The sequence below is a fragment of the Callithrix jacchus genome, chromosome 6 (genome assembly GCF_049354715.1).
Source record: "Callithrix jacchus isolate 240 chromosome 6, calJac240_pri, whole genome shotgun sequence".
NCBI classification, from domain to species: Eukaryota; Metazoa; Chordata; class Mammalia; order Primates; family Cebidae; genus Callithrix; species Callithrix jacchus.
Genome location: NC_133507.1, coordinates 53,294,100 through 53,312,500, shown reverse-complemented (window position 1 = coordinate 53,312,500; position 18,401 = coordinate 53,294,100). Strand labels below are relative to the sequence as shown.

The following is an 18,401-nucleotide window of genomic DNA, read 5'->3' as shown; positions in this document are numbered from 1 at the left end:
CTGTTCACATTGGTGGAATATCAACTTAACAGAGAAAAGTCTACCCAGGGTGTCCAAGTTACCAAAATGAAAATTGGCAATTGAGATGATAAGAACGTGGCTTTCTTCTGCGAAATCACTTCAGGTAACAGAGATAACATTAAATAACATACATTCTATGCACCAAGAACAATGTTTTATGTACCGAGTCTCTTATCCGTCTCTCCTAATGACTTCCCTTAGCGGGTTGTTAGTACTTGACAGCAGGTCTCCGTGCGGGGAACTTTTCTCCAATTCCACATTCAAAGGAGGTCCATCAGAGAGCATGATTGGCAATTTTCGTCATAATCTGCACATTATTAGCATCAAAATTGACGTGGCAGTTAACACTGGTGGGTTTTGATGTACCTTTCTTCAAGTTCAAGGAAACCCCTCCAGTAGCCGGGTTGGCAGAGCGGGTCTCAGCAACCCAGCGGTGGCTTTGCAGAGGCGAGGGCGCAATAGACATGCATGAGAAATATGCCAAGAACCATTTCACCCAAGGAAAAGGAAAGCAAAGAGGGAAGGGGACGAGGGGCATAGAGAGTTCGAACTTAGAAAAATGTCTAAGGAAATGCTTTAGGATAATATTACTATATCTAGAGATTCAAGTATTTCCCAGATCGAGTGGAACCCAGTAGTTGGAAAACTGAGCTGAAAACGCCTCTCCAAATACTACAGCGATCTATCAATCTTGCCCCCACCCCCACCTCCACCCCCTTCCTGTCCCTTCCCTGGCCTGGCTGTGGCAACTTCTTTTGCCATTATTTTTTGCGTAAAATATGCAAGATGCTTCCATTCCATCAGCACTGAAACCAAAGACCAAAAGAGGGAACGGTGTAGGACCGAGAAGGAGGAGACGCGACGGACACCCCTTCCCACTTCGGCTTTGTCCTTCCCAGAGAAGGCGGCCACAGCCCTACCCGCCTTGCTCCTGAACGCAATAAACAATCTCACAAACACACCCGCCACTGCCCACGCTCTCCATCCGCCCTCCCGGCCTTCTCAGACCTCCATTCTCCCGCTGTCTTCGGGCAGGGCCTCTAACGAGCTCAGGCCGAAAGAACATTTGCCACCTCCCCCACCCTCGTTTAAAGAAAATAAAGGAAATATGGAATAAAAAGAGCAGCAGCGAGAAACCTCGGGGACGACTCCTACCCCGCCTCCAAACACCAGCGCACAGCATCCCCCTCTCTCTTTGTTGTGGTTCTCCTTTGCTTCGGGCTACGCGGTGCAGCCGAGCAACCCGAGGCTGAGAGCGCACAGCCCGGACTAGCTTAGGGGACAAGGGGGATTGTCTTTGGGGAGTCAGGCGCTCAGGACAGAGGTGGAAAGTGGAGCCTGGGAGCCAGAAAAGAGATAAGGGTAGACCGCTGGGTGGCAAATACAAAAATAGAAATAATTTACGGGGACCCCCACCAGGCTTTTGCGCCGGCTCCTTCCCCCCCAGTTCAGGGCAGGTTCCCTTCGGCCTCCCGGGCCCTGGGGCGCCCCCTGGCTGCAGCGGTAGCAGCGGGCAGCGCATGGAGGGCGCAGGGGGCGCACAGGGGACTCCCGGACACACTCAGAGCGGCGAGCGCGGCCCCCTGGCGGTGGCGACGTAGTTATCTGGTGAGCGGAGCCTCGTCCCTCTGGTCCGGCGGGCTCACGGCCGTCTTACTAAGCACGGCGGCCGAGTAGGGTAGGAAGCCACTCTCGGAACGCGGAGTCGCCGCGCTGCAGCCGAAGTCCGAGCCTCCCCCGGCACCTGCGCCGCCGCCACCGCCACCGCCGCCACCACCGCCACCCCGGGAGCCCAGGGCTGCGGCAGCTGCTGCTGCAGCTGCTGCCGCCGACTGACTGCTGTGGCAACTGAGGCACGAGCAGGGTGCAGAGCCGCCGCTGGGGGGCGCTCCGGCCGCTGCAGCCGAGGAGGCAGCAGCCGCTGCAGCTGCCGCGGCAGCTGCAGCCGAGGCCGCGCTATTGAGCCCGGCGGCCGCCGCGGGAGCCTGGTAGAGACCAGGGTGGCGGAAGCTACACAGCAGCTCCGGCCGAGAGTAGGGGTGCGAGAGGGCTCGGAAGGTGTCCAGCGGCCGGATGGAAGTAGCGAAGGGCGACGAAGCCGCGGCTGCTGCGCCAGAGGCTGCTGCCGCAGCCGCCGCCGCCGTGACGCCCACGTGTGGGTAGTAGTGCAGCGGCACGTGCGAGTGGAAGGGGTAGGGCAGGCTTCCGGTGGCGGCCGCGTGCGTCATCATGTAGGTGTAGAAGCTGGGGTCGGCTGGGTGCGGCCAGGACATGGCCAGGCGCTGCCGCTTGTCCTTCATGCGCCGGTTCTGGAACCACACCTGCGGGGAGAGACGCGCCGCAGCCGGGTTAGGGAGTGCCCCATATTCCCGGCCCCTATCCCGGGACCTCTGCCCCTCCCGGACATCGGAATGGCTTGGCCTACTTCTCTTCTACCAGCCCAACCCCCAGTCCACTCTGTTCTCCCAGCTGGGAAAGTGTGGACGGCAGTGTGTGGACCGCGGTGGGCACACCTTCCTCAGGGAAGACAGTCTTCTCCCCCCACGCCGGGCTGCTGGGGTTCATCGGGCCTTTGTGCTCCCTTACTTCTTGCTGCGCTTTCTTGTCCCAACCCAACCTTTCCTTCTCTCCCGCCACCCACCAGTGCCGGACTCGCCAAGCAACCGTCTCTCAATCCCAGGATTTGCACGGGGATTCTGGGCAGCCTTTGAAGAGATGCTGCCGCTCAGTTTTTCTGAGAGGTTGCCGCGCAAAGTCTTGAGCCCTCCGAACCACAAGGACCTGCCCCTAGGGGCACGGGTCCGATTTTGATATCGAAAGGATGATTTTGTTGGAATCGTTTGCCTTAAATGAGTGGCTAGACCAATGTCTCCATAAACGGGGAAGGGGACGTTTCCACTCCTCCCCACACTCTCTAATAAAGACATCATTCGTCACAACTCTAAATTAAAGAAAGCCCGATAAAACCAGAGGGAGACTTCCACACTACTCCCCTACCCCATGGAGTTTTTTCTTTTTCTGCAATGTGGAATGCTCCATGAAGGGCTCACCAAATCGCCTAACCTCCCTATTATCTCTCCCAGACATACTATAGTAAAATTAATAACCTAAAGTTATATATAAATAAAGACAATTTCGTTGTGTTTCCCCCCCCCCCCCCCAGGAGGTTGCCCTTTTCCCATTGCCCAAGAGGAAAATGTTTAGGAACTACTGTCTCAAACGAATCGATTTTAAAAATATAGTATCCTTTTCTCCATGTAACGATTTATGCGGAAAATAAATCTCCAAGATCAAGAGCAAATGAAAAGTTTCGCCTCTTGTTCCTGCTTGAGGAACAAAGACCAGCCAGGTTTGCCGCCTAGGAAAAAGTGGGGCCATGGACATGGGCTGGGGGCATTTGGGCAGGCGTTGGGCACAGTGGAGCAGAGGCGAGCGTTTTCAGCATTGGAGCCACCATTCAGGGGCCTTCTTAGATTCGTCAGGCCGGACAACCGTTCGTATTCGGTAGCCAAGAAATAAATAAGCAATTCCTTTGGTGACTACCCCCCGCGGATTTCCAGACCCTCAGCTGAATCTAGCCACCCTGAAAGGGGAAAGGGGAAAAAGGAACAAATCAACCCAGATGCCCTGGGGGAGGCCAGGGCAGGCACGCACTGGAATCGATACCTTGATGGTGGTTTCGGGCAGGTTGAGCGCCGCGGCCAGCTCGCACCGGCGGGGCCGTGACACATAGTTCTCCCGGTAGAACTCCTTCTCCAGGCGCGCGATCTGCTCGCGGGTGAACGCAGTACGGTAGCGCCGCACTTGATCCGCGCCGGAGCCGGAGCCACCCAGCGCCGCGCCTCCGCCGCTGCCGCCGCTGCCTCCATGAAGGCTGCCGAGGCCTGAGCCCGACGCCGACGTCGTCGTGCCAGCAGCCGAACTGCTCTCTGTGTACCCTGGCAAACAAACGGCCAACAGCGCATGAGTCGCTGTAGGGCCGACAGCCCTGCGCTGGTGCTGCGCGCGGATCGGGAAGCCTCATCAGGAAGGAGAGTCGCTGTCGGAATTGATGGGGTCTGTCATGCTTACAAATTGCTGCCGTTAATGGAATCAATAAACTTTGGGGAGCCCTTCATAAGCAAATAATAGAAACGGAATTAGAAGATTTCTTTTTAATAATTAGAAATTTTCAACCAAGGAGGAAAAGTGGCTTAGGGAAAATGCCTACCTCTGGGCGCAGTTTGGGAAGCTCTGGGTTTGCCATGGTCTGGAGACCGCAGGGCGGCTTTCCGTACGCCCTCTAGTCTTTGAGTCTTCGGGGTTTCAAATATTTTAAGATTTTCGAGACAGCAGCAGCTCAAACCCGAGCCATTAAGGGGTGAGATCTACTTTTCAGCTCTTTCTCCCGCTAACTTAAACAGAGACTCCCTGCAAGGCTTCCTTCGATTTACCCAGAAGAATGCTCCCTCCATCTGGCCCTGAAGGTTCAGGGTCAGCGGAGCTCAGAGCAGTTGCCCAGGGTACCTTTCCCAAAAGGAACTCGGCTGCTGACTAGGGGTCTACCGGCTCGTTTGTACTCTTAGACACGAGCGCAGAAACATTTTCTTGAACTCAGGAGCGAGGGCGGTGGGCCTGGTGTTCCAGCCTCCGCAGGCCTGCACCTGGTTGGAAAGCTTAAGAAGCAGGACCAGAAGGCAGGGTCCCAGGCACGCATCCCGCCCCCGCCCGAGCTAGCTCGAAGTAGCTTGCTTTTGGAGGGTCTGAGAGGGGCAAAGGCTCGGTGAACGGCCGGCGGGGGCCGCGAAGGAGCAATGAGGTTGGGACTGGAGAGCGCGGTGCGGCGGCGCAGTTACCTTTGCCATTGTTTTCCTTGAGCTGAGAGGCGCCGAGGCCGCCGGGGGAGCGCAGCGCCGAGCAGCCCACCTCCACGTCGCTGCTCATTTCGGCCTCGGCGGCCGCCTCTGAATAATGGCCCTGCTTCTTGCGGCTCTCGGCGGCGGCGGCGATTTCGGAGGAGACAGTGGTTTCACTGCCTGGGTGCTGCAGGTTGAACAAAGTGTCTATTTCGAATTTGCCCTTGGCGGGGAGGTCTCCCAGAGTGCCGTGCAGGGGGGCAGACGGCAGGCGCGGGCTGAGGCGAGCCGGGTGCTGCGAATTTTCCAGGGCCTCGAGCACAGCATTGCCAGCCGAGTCGGACAAATTGGAGAATCTCTTGCCGGCCGTAGGGCTGTGCAGCCCTCTCTCCATCAGAATCATCTCTTTTCTTATTCTTTCCATCATCTCAGCTTTCTTTAAAATGTCACAGTGGCCCTGCTGTCCCGTCCTAATGATGGGCTGCGCCTAGGGCTAATTCTCATTCAGTCCTAGCGAACGCCTCTAAATATTATTATCTCTTTCGGAGAGAGGCGGAAAAAATGTGGGATGCCAGAGCGAGGGAATGACTGGTCAAAATGACCCATACATCCTTCCGAGCCCGAGATGTCATTCATCAAAAAGTAGCGCCCGCTCGTCATTAAGGTACGAATGACGCTGTTCGAATAATCATTTATTGTAACAGGTTTATAAGCAAATAAATACACGCTCCTGTCAGTGGGTAATGAAGGCAGCTTCAGAGCAGACAAATAGATCCAGGTAGGAGGCGAGAAGAGACAAGTGAGGAGGAAGGCTCCAGTCCTTTGCCCGCTCGGAGCCAGTTCTGCTCGTCCGGGGGTTTGGCCTCGGGGGTGAAATTGACAGTCTGATTAATAGAGCGCGCCGCGGCACATTTCCCCCTTCATTTAGGGGCATCATTACGCTCTCAGTTTGCTGGGTTGCCCCTTAGGTCCTAATCATGCAGCGCCTTCCTCATTTTTCCTCGGACACAGATACATATTAAATAATAGATAATGCTTTGACTTTCCAGAGTAGATCCTCGGGTATGTTTTTTTTTTTTTTTTTTAATAACATTTACAAGCCGGGGGCGTAAGTGGGGGGAGACAAGGGGGAGGATGCAGGAAGAGTTGCGTAAGGAGAAGACCTTGCGCCTTTCCTGTCTGGATTACTTATTTTTCGGATTTCAGAACCAAGTATGTCTTTTATTTAACAAATAGGACGCAGGAGTTCTCTCCCTTCCTATTTCTTCATCTCAGCCTGAATGCTCTCCTCCCACCCCAGGAGAGAGAAAGAGATCGAGGGAGAGAGAGAGAGAGACAGAGAGGGAGAGAGAGAGAGAGAAGGAGAGAGAGAGAGAGAGAGAGAGAGAGCGAGAGAGAGAGAGAGAGAGAGAGAGAGAGAGAGAGAGAGAGAGAGAGAGAGAGAGAGAGAAAATATCCCAGAGTTTTGAAAGCGCTTTCTTGCTACGTGGCCGCGGAGGTGCTTTGGGCCCGCGCCTCCAAACGGAAATTATTAGTTCCTCTCTGATTTTCTAACATCGTTTGCGGAGTGAGCTCTGAACTCGAAGTCCCGGTGTTTTACTTTTATAATCCTGCTGATAGGAAGCCTTCTAGCCTACTCATTTTCCCGAGGGGAAACGAACTAGGCTAGACTATTTGATAGCAGAATTCGACAGCTAACTTTAAACACAGTGGAGATTTACAGCGCCATACAGGCGCACCGAATCCACTTTCACGTTGCCAGATTTTCCCCTCCCTCCTCAAATAGAATTATTTGCCGCAAAGGCGCTGGATTTGGAGGTCAAAAGAGGAAAGAGGAGACAGCCTTCTTCCCTTACCTCCCCGTTGCCCTCCCTTCCCCTTTGCTTTGCTTCCTTCTCTCTTTCTTCCCCTTATCAACCTCAGCCCTTACCTGAGGCCACAGGTAATCCCAGCGCTGAGTCCGGGCGCGGAGAATTGCCGAATAGCCTTACTGCAGCTCCCTGCAGCCTGAGCTTGGCGGCTGAGCCTCTTGGCGATAACTTTGATAGTCATAATGACGCCGGTGGCAACCATTTTAACGAAGATCAATCTTCACTCAAGGCCGCTCCTCATCTCCCGCGGTTGCTCCCCACCCTTTCCTGACCCTCCAAGCACTGTGCCCGCCCGCGGGCCAGTGGCCCAGCGAGGGAGAAATTCGCGGACTCTGGTGGAGGCGAGAGAGGACAGGGACGGGACGCGGAGATCCGCCCGTGAGCTTCTGAAGCGGTTGAGAGACCCTGACAATCTGGACGCTGGGCGCGGGTCCTGCACCCCCGCCTTTAGCGTCAACCCAGACCCCAACCAGGGCCCACTCCTCTCCTCTCTCCCGACACACCCAAAACATTGGGGTGTGGAAGGCGCAAACCCGAGATCTATTTGCCCGTGGCTCTTGGCTCTTTCTTTTTAACCTTAGATCCGTTGGGGGCGCGTCAGGAATCTAAGGGGAGGTGAGGTGTGAAGTATATTTATATACACATATACACACATATAGTCAATGCCAAAAGTTTATCTTCTGTTCCCCTCGGCGCCAACTTATTTCAACAACGAAAGTTTTGCTTAGAAAATCAATTCCACCTCTTTAAGGTAATAAACGGAAAGCTCGATAGGCGGGCGGTGCCTGGAAGGGTGGGGGACTGGGAAGGCGGCAGGGAACACAGAGTGGGCCTCCGGCACCGGGACTGGGACTTGACCCAGCGTCCCCTCCTCCACTGCCCCGTTGAACCTCCAGCTCCGAGCTCCCTGAGTTCTCATTGAGCCGGCTTTGGGGCCACAAGCGCGGCGGGAGCCCAGCCCTGTCAACTCCCCGACCTGCTCCCTCCCTGCTCCGCAGCCCAATGCCCAGCTCTACTATTTATTCCTTGCAGTCGCTGCCCCCATGACCCGGGAAGGGTCCCCCTACTCAGTCCTCGCGTGCTCCAGGGACTGAATGGGACACGTTGGTCCAGGCTCCGGTCGTGGCGGGGTGGGGGGGGGTGTTGCAAGACCCTGGTGGGGGGTGGGGGTGAGCCAAGGCACTGCTTGGCGGAAATCCGTGGATGCCTTTATTGCTGTCGTTTGGCGCCCCCATCTGTTTTCCTCGCGGTTTTGGCTGCTGCGAGCTGGTTTTCAAGTCGGGAAAGCAGTCACTAGGGGTTAAGGTGAGAACTGATCACCCCTTCCTCTATCCTCCCGCCCAAGGGTCTCCCACATCCTCCCTTCCCCTGGGACCCGACGCCTCTGGTCTCAAAGGCTACGCCAAACCGGACCTCAGTCTGTTGAAAGGGAAAACACTATTTCTCAGCAACACCTTCATTCATTAGTGGCTTTGAAAACCATTTTTGCATCTTTTAAATAACATTGATGTTGCATTTCTAGCACGTTTATTACAAAAAGCAGGTCAGAGACCACGTCAGCGAAACTATTCACAGTTAAAGACACCTATAATGTTTCCACTAACCTGGGTGTAGCAGATAATAATGTTTCATGGGGTTCAGTGAGCATTCCATTCCAATATTTAATGTCCCTTAATTTATTTAGAGATTCCACATCCACTAGTAGTAATATTGGCTAACTTATATTAAGCTCTTACTATGAAATTCGAAGTGCTTTTTACATGTTATCTCGGCTAAGGTTCACAGCAACTCCATGAAATTTAAACTATTAGTCCTTTTCCAGGGATGATGAGCCAGAGGGGTTCCGGGACTTGCTCTTGATTTTAACTTATCTCCAGTTATAAAGTCAGAGTTGTTTAAAGCCTTGAGCAGCATTTTTTAGGTTAATACTCTCATTTTGCATATCTCTTATGTAAATACAGGCCTACCTCAAAAACCATTGAACCTATATAGAGGGTAGCAAGAAGAACGCGTTTGTGTTTACGTGTTTTGATGAAATACTAAAACTTGCGCAGGTCCCAGAATGTGAAGGCTGACTGGGAACAGTCCTGTCTAATGTTCCGGGTGGTTAGATGCAGCCTCTGGGAGCATCAAGGTCTCTTACCCACTACCAAGGTACAGGACCTGCTAGATAAAAGAAGACAAGAATCCAACCCACGCCCGCACGCTTTGGCAGAATTTTTTAAGAAGGGGCGGGAAGGACTTTTTCGCATGGACTGAAAAGCACTTTTTGTTCTAGAGGAGTAATGACTTAAAAGAAGCCTAATTTTTTGGTTAGGCTTCCAGACTAAATATTTGTTTCTTGAGCAGCAGCGGGTCCTCCGAGGTGAAGTGGTAAACACTTTTGGCCTATGACTGCGGGCAATAAAAATCTGTCCAGGCTGCCTGAGGGGAGGGGCGCCGGTAAAGCCGGAGCTGGAGCTGAGCCCCGCGGCTGCAGCTGCCGTGGCCTGGCTCTCCTCTCACGCTGGGGCTGCCGGACGCTGAGGCCAACAACCTGCGGGCCTGCGGTGGGACGCGTGCTCGCCCAAGAGCTGAGGCTGCAGGATGCGGTGGGACAGTAGGACCGCGAAAGCCTGGGCTTCGAGCCTCGGGCGCCCTGTCTTTAGGCAAAGTGAGGTTTCCACGGCTGCAGGTTTCGCTGCATAAGAGAAGAGCGGATTTGGCGACTCCAGGCCTCACTTGTAGTGGCAACTTTGTGCTGCCATCCCTGGGCAGGCCAGCCTCTAGCTATCTGTCCCATCCGAGTCTCTCCGCTGGCTTCGGTCTTTCCTCCTCCCTCTCCCGTCGCAATCCCGCGTCCCACGGCGGACGGTCGTGGTGCGGGGGTTGGGGGGTACTTTCTTCCTTGACTGGGGCTACGCAGACATATCGCCTGCCTCTAGCTCCAGGGCCCTCAGACGCCACGGGAAAACTTGCAGGGACATCTAGCGCCAGACGTGGGGAACTGCGCGCTGCCGGGCTGGGAAGCGGAGCCGAACACTGCCCCTCTGCCTCCCTCTAGGCTCCCCCTTCATGCTTGGGAACTTTCCTCACCTTCATCCCTTTGCCCGGCCAATGAGGACAATGTGGATTTCCCATAGAGACTTCGGACTCTGCGGAATGGAGATAGGTAGGTAGACAGACATTTTCTTTTATCTCAAGTGGCCGACTGAGCGAGAATTTGCTGGACTTAAAAATTGTTTTGCTAGTGAAGTGTATTCCAAGGACGACCCCTCACCTTGAGATGTCGGATAAAAGTACAGCAAATTAGGGACCCAGCTTTTATTTTTCAAAATAGGCAACAAGTTACTCAGGGCCTCCGGCTCTTGCCACACCCTCCTGCTCCGTTTCATAGTGAGATTAGAGCTGCTTTTCAAGGGAAGAGATCCTCACAGTGTTTAATTCTCTCCAAGGCTGGAGAAGTCCTCTCCATCCCATAAAAGGGCCCGCCGTCCTGTATGAGGCAAACCTGGTTTCACCAAATAATGTTTCTGGTTTGGAGGGGGTTTGGGGTTGTTGTTGCTGCAAACGATTTTCATTTGATAAAGCCTAATCGTGTTGTGAAACCCAAACGGAGTGTGTCTCAAGGGTGGAAAGTGCTCAAATGCAGATTCCACTGTCCGGTTGTTGCTGGAGTCCCCTTTTTTCACCCAGGTTTGGTTTGTTGTTGTTTGTTTTGATTTCGCCAGCCTGAGTAAAACTGGGGTGTTGTCTGGTAAGGGAAAATTGGCTCCAAAGTTGGCGGAACACAGATTTGGTTAAGAATGATGTCCAGCCAGTACTGCTACACATCAAGAGTTTACTTTGGAATTAAGACTCTATTTCTACATGGAATATTTGGCTTCCTACAAGTTAACTAGGAGGGTGTCCTGCAGTTCCTGATCATGGCCATCAAGACAAATGCTTTCAAAGGAGTCCCCAGGACCCTACTCTGATAGAATCCTGTGATCCTGGCCTTAATGACCACCGATTACGTGGTTAATCAAGCTCATTGCTGTCTTGGCAAGCAGAGCAACTTCAATAAATCTAAATCACAGCCTATATCTGCCCATTCCTCCAACCCAGGACAGGAGGAAATTTTGAAAGATAATCTACTAGGATGAAAAGACAGAATGTGACTTCCAGAACAGCACTGATGCTTAAAAAGGGTGCCTCTGGAGGAAAAGGAGGAAGAGGAACAAGTGATGGGATAGTAAAGTGGGACTTTGGGTACCAAAGGGCCATCCTGAATTTTTCACCAAAATCAGGAACAGTGGCAAAACTGGTTTCACTGAAGACATGAATGTTTGGAGACCTGTGTGTTCCCCAAGGATTTTCACTTAACAAAACCTGTTTCTGTTGTTAAGACCCCTGGATCACACACCCACACACAAATACAAGGCTTAGTCTGTGCTCCTGGCCAGCTAAAGAAACTGATTCCTGTTAAGTTTAAACCAGAATGAAATGTTTTTGCAAATTCAGCCTCAAAATTTCTCCCCTACCTGGCATCCCCAGCTTGTAAACTATGTGTCTCATTTGTTCATAAACAAAGCAGCCCTGACTTTGCCTGGTACTCAACCAAAGCCTTAGGATTCGACATTTGTCCTGAGCTGCTGGGCTTGGGGGCCCAAATGGACAATCAGACTCCCTTTTCTAAGGACAAAGCCCTCCCACAAAGCTGGGACCCCAAAGGCTATTCTGGAAGCAGGTTCGGCAGCAGAATATCCAGAGGCAAAGCTCCTAATTCAAAATGTTCCTGGCTTCTGAACATCCATTAGGATGGACAGAGAAACCTTTTGTCCTGCTCTGAGAAGGTCCCACGGGGATTTTTGGAAGTAGTGCCACCATTGAGAAATCCCTTTCAACCTAAGTAGTAATTCAGATTTTTCTCCCACTCCTGCACAACTTAATTTGCTGAATGGAAAATTCAGCCAAACGTTATGGGCTGCTTGAAATCAACAAATCTTGTCACATTCTTTTCATTTTCATTCTACTTTCTTTGTGGTTAAACACATAATTGATCATTAAAATATACTTAGTGAGAAAATGAAGCAGAAGTCCAAGGCACAAAACCACAGATATTTAATTTTAGGAGACTAATAGTTTGTTGGTTCTAGTTATATTTTAGAAAAGTTTCAACCAATTTACTTTTTGGAGTCTGAAAAAAATTAAAACTATCTCCATGTTTTATCTCTCCGAGGAAGAGAAAAGGAGACAATGGGAAAATAAAAGCATTTCAGAGTAGCCCATGGTTGGTGGTTTGATATCATAATTGTTTGGTAAAGACTCAGCCAAACCCTTTTTAAAAGTTAGCAACCCTGTCGTCTGGCCACGGTTGGCCTTTTAAAAATGCCTGAGGAGCTTTCATTGCTAACTTTAGCCTTCTTTTCCTAAATAGTGAGAAAATTGTTCTCATCAGCAAACTTCTATTCCTTATAATTTCCTGTAAAATTCAGGCCCCTCCCATCTCAAATTTGATCATGAACATGTCTAGAACTTCGAAAATGTGAAACAAAGTCTCTTGATTTTCCTTTCCAACACCCCTCTCATAACTTTCCCCTTTATTTGAGCCTTTTATGGTTACTGCGTTTTGCGTGTCAACACTCCTAACACCAGCAGCCCACCCTGAAATGCCAGGCCAGGCCAAGGAGGGCCTCCCTGGCTCTCTTCCTCATCCTACTCAGGCGTCTTTGGTCAGGGAACAGTGGTGCTGGGTGACAGGCTCTCACCAATCACAGGCTTAGGGGAGTGATTTTTCTCGGAGATGGGCTGGCTTGGGGAGTGTATGCCACAGAGCCAAATGGGATCTGAAGGATCCCATATCCACCCCAGCAACCTGAGCTAATTGCATCTAATATTGTTCCTAAGGTAGAGCCCCAAAGTCACTTCAGGACTCTCGTTAGTGCCCCCATTAATTGCTGAGATTGAGGGATGTTGGGCTGGATCTCTGAGGCTGAGGAACAGCAGAAAGGGATGATGAGGGATAGGGCTGTAATCCCTAACACCCTGGGAGCATAGTTCCAGAGCTGGACCTGGTCCCACCAGCACTGCCTTGAGCCCACCTAACCCCTAGAAGTCAGACCGTTTCTCTGGGCTGCTCCTATCACAAGCTCAGAATTTGCTTGGAAAAAGCGCCCTCCTAATTTGCCCCTCTCAGTTCTCTGCAGTTGGCAGCTTGGAAAAGGAAGCGAAACAAAGGTCCCTGGGAAAGTGAAGTTTTCAATTAATTTGGTGTGAGGAACGGGCGGGAGTGGGTGGTGACTGCAAAATGCGAGGCCGGTAGGCTGCTAGAGAGACACAGACGTTTCACTGCGGGCGGCTCAGTGACTTTCTCCCCGGCGCCCTTCACCGGGTCTTTCTGCCGACTGAGGAAGAACCCGGGGGAGCTAAGGAGTCCAGTTCGGAAGCGACTCTCCGCTGGCCCGACAGTAGAGGCGAATGGCGTTAAGTAGGCATCCATGGACTTTTCTCTCTGGGACAGATTGTCAGGCTCACCTCGCGGACGCCTGCCTTTCATCTGTTTAAGTCCCTGCAGCCAGCCCCAAGGGCGCCTCGTGGGCATTTTCCGGACGGACAGCCTGTGTGTATAGGAAAGGTCTGCTCCAATGGCTCTTACCTTTGTGAAATGCCTTTGCCTGATACCAGTGCGCAAGGTAGGGCAAATTAGCTCACTCGGATTTGGGGTCTAGAGGTCGACTAACTGAGGGATTAACAACAGGATCAAAAATGGGCCTGTTTTCTCATCATTCTGATCATCTCTGTCCTTCATCTTCATTTTGCTGTGCAACTCTGGGAGCCGAGGCGAGGTGGCAAAAACAGCAGTTGCCGAAACAAGGCGCAGGCCTCGGCGCCCGCCTCGCTCGCAGACAGGGCCCGGGATGGGCCGTCAAGCAATCAACTCGTGGGGGTGGCTGCAGCGCAAACGCCTGGGTCGGCGGAGGGGGGGAGGAGGGCGGGAATGGGAAGTGGACCCTGCAAGGGGCAGGAGAGGGGTGGGGGCCAGGGTGGGTGGGTCCAGCCCTGCCTGGGCCGGGAGCCAGGCTCCCCCGCGCCCCCTACCCCCACGTGGCTCTGCGCAACCAATGGCACGCCCCCGGCGGACGCCCTCAGGGCGGGAGGTGGCCCCCCGACCGGCCCAGGCCCCCTCCCAACCTGAACTTCGTTTTTATAAACGTCCCGCGATGAGCTAACCTGTTGGAGGGCGGGCCGGCGGGAGGCGGGAGGCTCACAGAGGGAGAGAGGGCTAGAGGAAGAGGGCGGGAGAGAGCGAACCAGAGAGAAAGGAGAGGAGGGAGGAGGCGCGCCGCGCCATGGTGTCCTGCGCCGGGCCAGGGCCAGGGCCCGGGCCGGGCCAGGCCGGGCCATGAGCCGCGCCGGGAGCTGGGACATGGACGGGCTGCGGACGGACGGCGGGGGCGCCGGTGGCGCCCCGGCCTCTTCCTCCTCCTCCTCCTCGGTGGCTGCGGCGGCGGCGTCAGGCCAGTGCCGCGGCTTTCTCTCCGCGCCGGTATTCGCCGGGACACATTCGGGACGGGCGGCGGCGGCGGCGGCTGCGGCTGCGGCGGCGGCAGCAGCAGCCTCTGGCTTTGCGTACCCCGGGACCTCTGAGCGCACGGGCTCCTCCTCGTCGTCGTCATCTTCTGCCGTAGTCGCAGCGCGCCCGGAGGCTCCTCCAGCCAAAGAGTGCCCAGCACCCACGCCCGCTGCGGCTGCTGCAGCGCCCCCGAGCGCTCCAGCGCTGGGCTACGGCTACCACTTCGGCAACGGCTACTACAGTTGCCGAATGTCGCATGGCGTGGGCTTACAGCAGAATGCGCTCAAGTCATCGCCGCACGCCTCACTGGGAGGCTTCCCCGTGGAGAAGTACATGGACGTGTCCAGCCTGGCGAGCAGCAGCGTACCAGCCAACGAGGTGCCAGCGCGAGCCAAGGAGGTATCCTTTTATCAGGGCTATACAAGCCCCTACCAGCACGTGCCTGGCTATATCGACATGGTGTCCACTTTCGGCTCCGGGGAGCCTCGGCATGAGGCCTACATCTCCATGGAGGGGTACCAGTCCTGGACGCTGGCTAACGGTTGGAACAGCCAAGTGTACTGCGCCAAGGACCAGCCACAGGGCTCCCACTTTTGGAAATCTTCCTTTCCAGGTAGGGGCGATAGAGAAAAGGGACCGATATGAGGGAGTGGGAGAGAGAAGGAGAAAAGACAAGACTAGGAGTGTGCGCCCCTACTTGGGAGTGGGTGCCTGTGCTCCACACTTGACCAGGGTTAACCCCGCGGAAGTTCGTCCAGTTCATGTGAAATCTGTAAATTCCTCCTGTGATTTCAACTGCCTCCGTCACTGCCCTTTCCTTTCTCTGCGCAGCGCAAACGCGGTTTTTCCCCTAAAGTTGAGGGTCTCGGCATGCCCTTTGCTCAGGCCTCTCCCTCTTCTCCTAAAGTGGCCTTTAAGAAGCCTCACAGAGTTGGGCCCCCATTTCCAAAGACTTCACTACCCCAAGGTGACCACTAAATGTTGTTAGACCAAGCCCACAAGCTCCAAAAACAGGAACTCGGGAAATCAAAATTTGAGCAAAAGACCTGAATTTATATGTGTCTATGTATGTATGTTTGTTTTTATGCAACCGACATTTGCAGAAACTGTCCTCATGAACGTGCCCAATAACCACACCATAAAATTGCAGTCTTGGTAAGATGCTGGTTTGAGAAACTGTGATAAACAATCAAATTAACCTTTGTTGTTAAATGCAAATAATCTTTCTTTAATAACAGGTAAGTATTATGTCTATGTAAATAATAAAGACTAACAGCATGTTTTTTATTTCCTGCATCCCCTGCAAATACACACACAGTACACACACACACACACACACACACACACACACACTCCTCAGCTAGGTGCTCCAAATATCTCGTCCGAATTTTTCTTGTGCTTTTGTTTGTATCAGGAGATGTGGCTCTAAATCAACCGGACATGTGCGTCTACCGAAGGGGGAGGAAGAAGAGAGTGCCTTACACCAAACTGCAACTCAAAGAACTGGAGAACGAGTATGCCCTTAACAAGTTCATTAACAAGGACAAGCGGCGGCGAATCTCGGCTGCTACGAACCTATCTGAGAGACAAGTGACCATTTGGTTTCAGAACCGAAGAGTGAAGGACAAGAAAATTGTCTCCAAGCTCAAAGATACTGTCTCCTGATGTGGTCCAGGTTGGCCACAGACAGTTTAGATGCCCTTCGTTTGTCTCCAAAAGGCCTTTGGAAAGACTTGAATATGTATTTAATTTCCCCCACCCCCTGCCAATGGTGGCAAATTTTGTGAATTGTCTTTCTCTCTTCCCCTTATCTGGCTCTAAAATCTTTTGCTGCCCAACCTGACTTTGTAGTTCTGATTTTTACTTGTTTATGATTGGTTTTGTTCTTGCCTTTTGTTATATATATATATATTATATATATAGTTATTATTTTTTAATGTTCTGTTTCTCCCTCCAGGCCAGTATAAAGGGACTTGAAGTATTTTTTAAATAATCTCCCCTAAATGAATTTCAGAAGTGCCATTCTGATTTAAGTGTTTTATTTTTAAAAATCACTTTATTTGCTCGTTCCCAGCACTGATTATCTCCATAATCCATTAGGACAGAACGGTTTGCAGTCATTCATATCCTGTAATTAGGTAATTGAATCGTTAGCTCTCAGCAGTTGCCCTGAAGCAAGTGGAAACAGCTCTAGGCAGGCAGTGTTCTGGGGTCAACGGGAAAGTGTAAAAACAGGAGGCTGAAGGTACTGTGATGGATTTAAAAGTGGCCACCTTATTAAATAGGGTTTGTATCAATATTAAAATTAAGACAATCTTTCCAACTTTGGGAGTTTCATTAGCTGTTTTAATCGTATGTTTTTATCATTTTGTAGGTTTGTGTTCTCATAATCTTTAATTTGAAACTCTTGTGTCCTCGTGGATGTCTTCATTTTTTGAGTGCAGATACTTAAATGGCTGCAATCAGTAGAGTGAACCGTGAATGGCATACATGCACCTCCTTTTCTTGGCCTTGGATCAATAGGTCTGGGATTGTGGCCATCTCCTCAGTCCTCAAAAAGAGGCTGAATCAATGTGGTCATGAGTGGGAACTTAAATCCAGAGCCCAATGAAGAACTTGACTGTCTGATCAAATGTGTTGGTTGGGCCTCCCATGGAGTTATAAAGCATCCAACAAACATGAAAAATGTAGAACTCCAAGGTACAAGAAGAAAAGCAATGATGTTTCTGAAAGTGATGATAAATAATTACTTTTAAAGTGCTGCATATTTATACAATTGAGAGATTATTTTTGTAGATGCAATGTCTGTGAGCTGGGATACGTGGGCAGTGCTTCAGGCATTTAAAAATCACTTTTTACTCCTAGGGAGATGCCAATAAACAGAACTTTCTTGTTTTTTCTGAGTCCTTATACATTTGTTTTATTTTTTCAAGTTTGTGTTTCCTCTTGAAACTATACATATTTATTATAAAATCTTAATCTCTTGAACACAATTATGCTCTCTATAGATGAGGGAAACTCAACACTAATTCTGGTTTCTGGAACCTTCATGCTCTCCACTTCCCCCGCCCCCCCCCCTCCGTTTGCCAGTGACTTTAACATAAGTAATGATGTTTTTAAATGCGGATATAATTTGTGGTGTTTAAAATGATATTTTCTACTAGGTCAGCTCAAAAAACTTCTCCAATAAAATTTTACTTTTCTTTTACTATTAGCAGTTTATTTATATAGTCCTACTTATTTTTTTAATCGACATATATTTGTGTGCCTTCGCTTAGGAAAACTCACTTACTTGAACATTTTCAACCTAGAAAGACCATTATAAATACCTGACTAGGAAGGTTTTGAAATTAGAAAGACATATCCATATTTGGCAATCAAAAAAGAAACATTTCAGGTTTATCCCATATCGCCTTCTCCAGGCAGTCTGCACAGAGCAATTGACAACTGAAAACATAATTATAAAATCCAAACTTCCAGATGCAATTTTTAGACACTAGAACCTTCTGTTTGAGGCCTTTTTGCCACTCACGGAAATGGCCGCTGAGGAACTGGATGACTCGTCAAGGTTAGCTCCCCACACAATCATCTCAGCGGTTGCTAACGTTTTCGTGTGTAAGTTACATACTGATATTTAAAACTTCACTTAATGTGTAAACTCTCCTGGTGGGAGGGTTCCCTCACGATTTTGTGAGAGAAACCGCAGAGACCTAAGGCTGGGACCTACTTTCGTTTTCTCTGCCCCAGCTCGATTTCTTTCATATCTTACTGGCGAAAGTGGACTGCCAACAACTTTGTTTTTGAGGGGGAGGGACAGAGAGAGAGAGATTTGATCACGATTCAATCTCTGCAGAAGAAATAACCCATGTACATGGGGCCAAGCCGTTTCCAACCTTACACTTCGGGAAGTATAGTTAGCATTTTTGTGGTTTTTCTCAAAAGATGTGTTTTCAGCAGAAACGGGCTTTTTTTTTTTTCTTTGAGTCCCAGACTCCAGAGCTTCACTCCATTTCCTAGGTCTATTTCTCGGGTTTCCCGTCTTGGGTAGGAGAGATTGCCTCGAGGTTTTCCTTCCATCTCAAGTTTTCACCTTAGTTCTCCCGCTCCTCCCCCCAAGAGAAATGAGAGATTTGCTGAAGA

The 18,401-nt window shown here is 51.2% G+C and overlaps 2 protein-coding genes across 2 annotated transcripts in view; one reads left to right on the top strand and one right to left on the bottom strand.

Annotated features, from left to right (window-relative positions):
• The window catches only part of EVX2 (even-skipped homeobox 2), a 6,397-nt gene extending 1,035 nt beyond the window's left edge, over positions 1 to 5,362 (bottom strand). The window contains exons 1-3 of the mRNA XM_002749308.5: positions 4,857 to 5,362; positions 3,688 to 3,959; positions 1 to 2,342 (exon numbers count right to left, since the gene is read on the bottom strand). The exon at positions 1 to 2,342 is cut by the window's left edge and continues 1,035 nt beyond it. Coding sequence (XP_002749354.3) covers positions 1,623 to 2,342; positions 3,688 to 3,959; positions 4,857 to 5,283 — 1,419 coding nt within the window. The 5' untranslated portion in view covers positions 5,284 to 5,362 and the 3' untranslated portion in view covers positions 1 to 1,622. The remainder of the gene's footprint in view (positions 2,343 to 3,687; positions 3,960 to 4,856) is intronic.
• Positions 5,363 to 13,920: 8,558 nt separating this feature from the next.
• Positions 13,921 to 17,396, top strand: HOXD13 (homeobox D13). Its single transcript, XM_002749306.5, has 2 exons — positions 13,921 to 14,874; positions 15,676 to 17,396. Exons 1-2 carry the CDS (start codon positions 14,091 to 14,093, stop codon positions 15,924 to 15,926), a joined length of 1,035 nt encoding a protein of 344 aa, XP_002749352.1. The 5' UTR covers positions 13,921 to 14,090; the 3' UTR covers positions 15,927 to 17,396.
• Positions 17,397 to 18,401: the final 1,005 nt, after the last annotated feature.